Source organism: Aspergillus flavus, chromosome 3, assembly GCF_009017415.1.
Source record: "Aspergillus flavus chromosome 3, complete sequence".
NCBI classification, from domain to species: Eukaryota; Fungi; Ascomycota; class Eurotiomycetes; order Eurotiales; family Aspergillaceae; genus Aspergillus; species Aspergillus flavus.
The window spans coordinates 4,310,687-4,319,905 of NC_092407.1; the positions used below are offsets into that span (position 1 = coordinate 4,310,687).

General features: G+C 46.3%; 2 protein-coding genes across 2 annotated transcripts; both read left to right on the forward strand.

Moving 5' to 3' along the window:
* Window positions 1-852: 852 nt before the first annotated feature.
* F9C07_7515 (putative alcohol dehydrogenase) lies at window positions 853-2,006 on the forward strand (the record flags this gene model as incomplete). Its single annotated transcript, XM_041291381.1, has 2 exons — window positions 853-1,653; window positions 1,710-2,006. The coding sequence occupies 2 exons, from the start codon at window positions 853-855 to the stop codon at window positions 2,004-2,006; spliced, it is 1,098 nt and encodes a 365-aa protein (XP_041145212.1).
* Window positions 2,007-2,497: 491 nt separating this feature from the next.
* On the forward strand, window positions 2,498-3,235 carry F9C07_7516 (uncharacterized protein; the record flags this gene model as incomplete). Its single annotated transcript, XM_071511641.1, has 2 exons — window positions 2,498-3,001; window positions 3,068-3,235. 2 exons carry the CDS (start codon window positions 2,498-2,500, stop codon window positions 3,233-3,235), a joined length of 672 nt encoding a protein of 223 aa, XP_071365263.1.
* Between the last annotated feature and the right edge of the window lie 5,984 nt (window positions 3,236-9,219).

Here is a 9,219-nt window from a genome sequence, read left to right on the forward strand (position 1 = left end):
TTAGAGACAGTGGAAACTTGATGTTCGCTGCTGTAGAATTACTATCACACAAAGTACTCGCGAACAGGACAGGGGAGAGTCCCAGCAGAGGATAGATACTAATTATATGTGTCCTTTGTCGCCGCGCAGAACGAGGGCTTTGCATGGTCCCTGGAAACAAAGACTTCGTTTGTCATAAGGGGGTTGATCTAGTCTTGCAATCAATGTGGTTTGTTCTGAGTCAAAAAGGTGATATAACCTTATATTCACTGGATAGTAATATACAAAGAATAGACATGGAATACCTGGAGCTCAGCCAGCCCCTCCATGATTGACAGATTGACAGGCTTTGTTTAGTTTGTAGATGAGATCTTCTGTGAACCTCGGACATGATATATTGATTATAGTAAAGTGCCAATTTCATATATTAGGCCATGTACATTCATCTAGCTTTCTTTGTCTATCCAAGTGTACTTGGAAAGAAGCTACATGATCGATGTACTGCTACTGAATGTTCAACCTCGGTCCAATGCCGCCAAGCCGTGGTTACCTGAAGAAGAACCCAACAGAAACACGGCTTCATTCAGATCGAGGATCTATTTGACCGGAACTAAATTCAGGCTTATATAGAACTATCTACTTATACAATCCTTTCTCGTCTTGATCGTGCACAATCTGATCAGACTAGATATTGTAATCGGACAACCGGCAGTCATCGGTTATCGATAACCCAAACCCCAAGCTTATATAAATATATTCCCCGCACCGCCGCTGCGTAAGACCCCTACGAACAACAAATTTAAGGACATCCATTACATCCTTTACGAATCCACCGTGTAGAAAACAATAAACAAAAGCAAACCCACATTCATAATGTCAAAAGCAATCTTTCTCTCCCAGATTGAGGGCAAACCGGGGCAGGTTTACTATCCCCTCTCCGTTCAGAACCTACCCCAGCCGACACCGGAAGGTCGCGAATTGCTGGTGAAAATGACCGCGGCGTCGCTGAACCATCGTGATGTCTTCCTGCGTCAACACCTTTATCCCGGTATCACATTCAACGTTCCTATGGGGGCAGATGGTGTGGGTGTGGTCGTCGGTGCTGGTCCCGCAGTGTCGAACCCTGAGCGTTGGCAGGGCAAGCGGGTGATATTGAACCCGGGAACGGGCTGGAAGGATTCGCCTGATGGACCGGAAGATCCCAAGGGGTACCGGATCATGGGCGGTACCAAGCTCTACAATAAGGGAACGATGCAAGAGTACCTCACCATCGACGAGTCTGAGGTAGAAGAAGCCCCCGAGCATTTATCCGATGCGGAGGCCGCTGCTCTTCCCTTGACGGGATTGACAGCATGGAGAGCCTTGGTGGTCAAGGCTGGCGAAAGAAATTCGGGCAAGGGTGCTGCGGTTTTGCTTACTGGTATTGGAGGGGGTGTTGCGTTGATGGCACTTCGGTTCGCCGTGGCCAAGGGCGCGGATGTCTACGTGACAAGCTCCAGCCAGGAGAAGATTCAAAAGGCAATTGAATTGGGTGCCAAGGGCGGAGTCAACTACAAGGAAGAAGCCTGGGAGAAGAAGCTTCTTACGATGCTCCCCCCGGGAAAGAAGGCCTTCGATGCTATTATTGACGGCGCCGGTGGCGATTCAGTCGAGAAAGCGGTCAAATTGCTCAAGGTGAGCCTCTTGAAATCAATGCACCATATCTATTTGCACGTCACTGACAATGCCAGGCTGGTGGTGTGCTCTCCGTTTATGGAATGACTGTCTCTCCCAAGATGCCTTTCTTGATGCAAGCTGTCTTGAAGAACATTGACGTCCGTGGCTCGACTATGGGTTCCCGCAAGGAATTCGAGGAGATGGTTGAATTTGTCAAAGCAAACAAGATCCACCCGGTGATCTCTCGCGTCCTGCAGACTGAGCTGGGCGATATTGCCGGGCTGGACGGGCTGTTCCAGGACATGAAGGAGGGCAAGCAGTTCGGGAAGTTGGTCGTCGAATTTGGGAAGGCTTCGGAAAGTAAACTGTAAGGGCCTAACTTGGTAATTGAATCATTAGCGAATTTCATCATATGAAGTGATGTATGTGTATATGTCCCGGTCGGGATGGAATGGCCTCACTGTGATAGCCGATGAACTTGGCACATAGCAGCCATAAGGGCCTAGAACGAGTGATGGAATAGATATCATTTATATTCAGGAGTACTCTTACCTTTGATATGATCTATTTCACCGGGTCGCGCTTTCCTTGCTAGGAATTCATCCCGTCTCGCTATATAGACCTAGCTGTAGGACCTGGCGCAGTAAGACCTCTTCAAAGAGCATCCAGTATAGCGCTATCATTATATAGCCTGTGGCACATATATCTTCGTATCTTAAGGAAGTGTCACTCCATTCATTAGTCTCTTGTTATTATATCCACGAAGCTTCGGTGTCGAGACCCGGAGATGAGTGTCAATATCGTGCAGTTATATGGACCCGGTCTATCCTTTTATCTAGCTCACGGAAAACCTTCAGCACGAATGAATGCGCCCGTGGGTTCGTCCGGCATGTCACTTAGGGATGTCGCTGTTTCCTCTGTGATGAGATCCAAGAGGTCAATCGGCACCCTGGATGAAAGCAACACAGACATACTAACCTCGAACGTCTGCCAGAAATACTCAGCGACTCTGAAGGCACTGCACGCCAGCAACGAGTTACTCGAAGGCAAAGCAAGAAAGCTAAGCAACAATACTGTTCTGCTTGAGCTTGATGTTATGAGAGTCCAACGCCACATCAAAGCCTTTCACGGGGAGCTTCTGATGACATGGCAAGCCGATATCCTTACGCGTCTCATCGAGGTTGTGTACGAATGGAGTGGGTGGAGGATGCCGGGAGGTATCACCTCCAGTTCGCATGCGGGCATGGATGAGGCGAAAGTTACTCTGATGTATAGGACTGCGGCGCGGAAGATCAAAAAGGAGACGTTGAGGAGGAGGTTCAACCTTTCAGTGCAATACTATCTTGCTCTGCAAAGGTATGACGAGGTGAGCTATCTATTCATTGAAAGTTTTGCTGGTCTTTGGTCTTCTCTTCGTCTTACCTCATTGTAGGTTGTCTGTTTTCGAAGCACGAATCCGTTTCGCTCAGAGCGCACGTTCGCTCGATGGTTGATGTCGCAAAAGGAGAATCACGCTCGAACCGGTCTGTTCAATTTCTGGGCAAGATTGTTTCCCTTATGCTACGGTCGGACTGTAGACGAAACAACTGAGATGTTCTAACGATCTGAAAGAGGGCGGCTGTTCATTCATCCATTCATTCATTTTGCTTGTTTCGATGGCTATTTTGAGCTTCGGAAATTGCACCAATGAGGTTCACCCATGGTCGGCTCCGTGGCTTCAGAGTCGCTGGGTGAGACATTTTAGATAACATGTTTCTCGTTAATTGAAAGAGGAGATTACTCTAGTCCTGGCCGTCTGCCACCGAGAGGCCAAAACGCAGGTGTTGTGTATTCTCATGAGGGCAAATGCAAGATCCATTGGGTTCATGCCTTTGAAGGCGAGTATCTAGTCGATACAGTCGCCTCCAGAACGAATATACCTATTTTCTCAGTAGATGCCCCAGACTGCTCTATATTCCCTGAAGGAATTAAGTAGATCGTTCTCTCTACAGTATACTTAGGCGTACTTTTGATCTTGGGCTGCTAAGAGGTGATATAGAACGAAACGTCTCGATATTCAGATCGGTTTGACGGCTTGAATTGATCAGAACAGCCCCGAAGGTAGGGATTATATCACCTCCGAAGCCACAGACTCGACCGGCTTCAAAACTGTATATGCTCTAGTACATCCATTCTCTCTAGTACGTGCTCATTACCTACATAGCATGGAGCTTCGTGTAGAATACCTGATAGAGCACCCCTATTTGATGATAGTCTATAATGGAAGTATTGTCTGTAGTCTGACATTAGTCTGACCTCATTTTTGGTCAATTTTTTTTTGGCAGAATGTCAATGATTCCTGATTTCTAGCGCCACGCTGGCTAGGATTCCACAGAGCCATGGCCGACCAAATCACGTCGTGATGTGGGTTGACCGGCAAGTGGCGAGCTGTCGAGAGATAGCATGACTACCCTGTCTCGCAGAGAGTTCTGATCGACAGCTGCAGGGCCTGTTGCACCGATAACGCACCCTTTTCCGTTAATGAACGAAGCGCCCGCTGAGGGACTTCGCCGTGGGGGTATATCGGAGTTGACAAGAGCGAATACAAGCTCAACCGCACAAATGGCCGCGAGACACCACACCCCCGTATACGCAGACTAGTGAGTCCCTAGGAGGACTAAAAAAACTCAAGGATGGTCTATGAAAGGACGACATCGTGCTCTCATCTACACCATAGGTACCCAATCTGCAGTGTGCGAGCATCCCACCGGCGCATATGGCTCAATCAGAGCTATCGACGCCAAAAATATCAGAAACCCAGCCACTCAGAGGTGCGTTCGCATCGGTAGGTCCTGGGATCGTCTCTCAACCGGGCGGTGCGGGCTGAGTCCCTCTGAGCTGAAATATGGGTCTTCTTTTTTCCAAAGGACAAGTTATTCGGTACGAGGACTCAGTCCTGTCTCTTTTCCCACGTTTGTTGAGCAGCGTTGAATGGAGTCGAGATGGATATTTTGGGGATACGTCTCACGTAGCCGACTGGTACGCCTGAACACCGTTCTGCTGATCAGTGGATGGTACCGTTGGAGGAGCCGGTTTTCCGCACGACCCCTTTCCCTCCGTTGCAACTGTTTCTGCGACTAGCGTGCGTATATTGGGGATATGATGTCTCTTTCTGTGTGGTGTGAATGGGTTCATCTTAGGTCATTGCCGAAGGTCGTCCCGGAGGTCTCCCGCGACGAGGGACGGGTTGGCATTCTCTCACCCACGGAACAACACCGAAGTAGTATCCAAATTGCTAAATATATCAACAGAACAATATGGGGTCTTTAGCCAAACTCCTCTTCTCTTCACTTGAACGGTCAATTGCAAAGTACCTTTGGGAGTGGTTTTTTTTTTAGAGATAGACTAGACGAGAATATTAGCCGAACCGTAACTTTGTCAGTGGGTAAGATGGGTAGTGTTTTGGGTATCGGTACCCTTCTTTTTCCCTAAAGACGATACTAAGAATAGAATCCCGAGGTAGCAGCAACAACAATGGATGTCAGCTTGAATTCCTTAGGGGATGTCGTCATGTTCTTTTGCACACAGTCGATGCATCCAATGCAACCCTCTCAGTTCCACGAATATATAATTAACATAGTATGTCAGAGTTAGATGCATATATGATTTAGTGTCATGCGTCCAACCCAAAAGAGGTGGATAAAGGTCAGTCCGCCAGGCTTAGTAAGTAGGACAGATGATCATGGACATCTGAGATCCTTTAGATACCGACGACTAGTCCATAGTATACCCGATACAGATGAGAGTACGGAGTAGTAGTACTACGTAGTATACATCTACTAGTAAAGTACGGAGTAGTCAGAAGGAATTACCTGCTGTTACTAACGGGTATTCTAGATTCCCGTTGGAAATCTTGGCTCTGCTACACCGGCGACACATCATAACGGGTGAAATTAAGATATGCCTCTATCATGCCATGTGGCAGAGGGTAAATGATGCGACACTCCACCGACCCCATCACTATAAGACTGGCACTTAAGTATAACTATTAATGTGATCCTCATAATTCCGTAATATACTGAGTGCACGTCACAAACGTGTTAAATTAAAGATATACTGTGTAATACATACTGTGTAATATGTAACAGCTCCGTACAAAGTATTCATTGATTATACGGAGTACCTACAGAGTACTACTACTATACGTAGTATCTTGCTTTGTGCCAATCGTGAAGATTACTCGAACCGTAATTGTACAGCCTTAATTCCTCCTGTTAAGATCAGCCAATAATGGCGGAAAATCGATCAATCGATCAGTTCACCGGCCAGTTTTTTCTTACCCGAGCGAGACGAAATTAATCTGTACCGTCGATGGAAAACCCTGGATTTCCGACTAAGTGACCTCAAGTCCTTGACTAAAATTAATTAACCCTGAGCTACCAACCTAATTTTTTGTTCAATAGTCTTGGTCTTAAACAAGAATGAGAGACGTCTGACCCACCGGCCAAAGCTGAGAGCAACGTTTCATCCCGCATTTACCCTCCGAAATTCCTGAAGAGTCTGCTTCAACCGTCGGAGGTTCGTACATCCTTCCCGACCATCATCCATCCCGATACTATGTACATTGTATCCGCACATAGTAGACAGCATATACTCCAATGAGGATGGTTGTAACTTGGTTCCAGCTGCAGTGATCGTCCGTTACGACTCTCTGGCCGGTACATACTTACAGACAAGGTGAACTACCGATATACTCTTGGATAGTTAGGTTCTATAGGTGTCTTACTCCCATTACTGTACCTTGCACGGTACCTGAACTATAACTCTATATCACGTCGCTAGGTGTAGTCTAAACTCTCTAGACAACTACCTAAAAGACTCTAGATACCAGACTAAACTTCCCAATAATTTATTTAAAATTTGGTTACTTGCATGGAGGGGAACACTGGTGAGACATCTGCGGTTTATCCCTAGGAGATAGGGCGATGATCCATGGATGCAGCGTAGCCGCCTTGGTTTTTTATGTTATCTCCCTCGTTTGAGCTTAAGTTACAGGTGATTGATACAGGGTGAGGCCCTTTCCAAAGGGACAGCGAGAACCGGTTTCCTATCTTGGTGTTTATGGCTATGCTAAGGAGTATACGTAGTAATGCTATAGGGGAACTCGGGGCGGGGTTCCAAGGAAAAGAAAAACGGTTGAGGCTGGCTGAACCTGCGACAAGAAAGCCGAATGGGGAAATCCATGATGGTCAAACAATGATTCCCCCGACCGGATAACAATTTGTTATGAATTTGAAATTGAATTTAGCAACCTATGTCTACATCTGTAATAGTAATCTGATCGACAACCTTTTTCCCCAGCCCCCAAAACGTGCCGATCAGAACGGCCGGCGCGGAACTGTGGACCATTTTGGCACCTATTCAAACTTTTTTTTTTTTTTTTTTTTTTTTTTTTTTTTTTTTTTTTAATTTTTTCAAAATTTAATATTTTTATTTTTTGCCCCCCCTTCCTTCTACTTTTCCTTGGTGGCTCTCACTGGCCCCCGATGGGAACATGGTTAAGGATCTTGTTTGACAAGCACTTGGACTAGCTTTAGTCTGTGGCTGCGCCGCAGTCCCCCCCATGCGGCATGCAGATGTATGTATGTACTTAGTATGTACATGTACAATGTACCCTACCCTGTATGCCAATGAATTGTATGGGTACATCCGTCTCTCGGTACTGTTCCGTGAGTAGCGCGTGGAAAAGAAAATTCCGAACCTCCGGAGGAATAAACATTGAAACCTTTCGCATAACTTAATTATCTTTCTCGACCTGCTAAGCCACTAGTTCACTTTCTCACCCTGGCGTAGGATTGTCTAAGGTTCCCGAGTGAGCTGAAAAGGGGGTGTGTAAGTGTGGTGTGTGTGGGTGGTTGCAGAGAAGCTGGATGAGTATGTACTTATGTAAGGGATATACACAATATTCAGGTCGTTTAATCTTACAAGGCGATGTACCATGCAAGGATATATGCTATATTTCTTTTTCATATAACTATGTAGGGACTTATTCATTATATGGAGAACTCTTCAGTGCTTTGCGCTCGTGGTTCAATTTGTCACCATGCATATGAATGTCTGTGCTGGGCTTTGTGTCCATCGCATCAGGGTTGCACTTGCTGATTATTGAGATACGATTTATGCCGATCGGTTAATGTCATGCAATGATGCTGCATGATCAAAGCCAAGACGATCATCATACGGCTGTGTAACTATAGCAGGGCCATCATATGTCCATCTTTCTTTTTTGTTGCGCCCTACTATGACATTATACGAAGGGAATACGCTCAAACCCACATGGGGACTATCAGAATGGGACCATGGATTTGGCACGACATCCCACCGGCTTCGGTCCTGTAATTGTTATACCTGTGACCACTGGCTAGTTCTAGCTGCCCACTATCGACTACTATAGTCTATTTACTTCGTCCTTTAAATAGATAATATAAAAGTAGTACAGTAATTGCAGCTAGAGAAGACCGATGTCGCACATCGTAGGTGGGGGAAAGCACATGCCGAATGACTCGACATGTATTTGGTCGACGACCTTCATGACTAGTATGGGTACTCTGGAGCTAAGCATACTTAGACATGGGACATTGGGAATAACTAGTGCCTGTACGTTCCTGATCCATTGACAGCTTATCCCATCCCAATACTAACTAACCCAATTACCACCTCCCACATGGTAACTGGAACTAGCACCCTACAACAACTTTGGAACCTCCCATGTCGCCAAACCCGACCCGTAAAGATGGATCCCAAACTCGGGGATACATCCCCGTTTCGAATACGGCGTAGCGCATCGGTATACACTTAAGATCCCCATTTGTATAGCGCAATGCCCCAATCCTCAGGGATTTTAAACTTCAAGGCAATGCTTATGGAAGGTTTACGAAGGTTTATGGAACCGAAAATAACATATCCAGATCAAGTTTGTTCCCCGTTCGGTAAGGGGCCCATAAACCCCATCGAGTAAAGCTCCGTCCGGGTGCCTTCGGTTGGCCTATGAGGAGGCACCAGGGGGATCCGTATACCATACCCTATTCGGAACTTGAGGTTTCCGATACGGACCGAAAAAGTGCACCCCACTAATCCCGCTGACCAGGGACTAGCGAATTAGCGCTGCTACCGGGGGTTAGAGGTTAATGGAGCAAACTGGCGCATGAATAACAGGTTTGGATATCGTGGCTATGAACCTGAACTAGTCGCATTGAGCTGGATTTTTACCGAGCATTCGCCGAGTTAGGGTTCTTGCGTCTTTTTTTTTGTTCTTTGCTTTTTGGTATCTGCGCTGTACTAATTCACGTTTCTCTTTTTCTTTTCCATTTAGGGAGGGTATTCGAGGTTTTCTGGCCATATGAGGCTAGTTGAATCAAATAGGCTCTTGTCGCACGATTGTCATAGTAATTTGATGTTTGTAGTTCAATCTCGACCCTGGATGTTTCTTGCTTTTGTTTAGGCTGCCGCCTATACTCCTGTCGTGAAAGTAAATATTTGCCGCTCTTATCATGAGGTGGTATCTGTCAACCTAAAAAAGCGATCATTACATACGGAGTATGTACC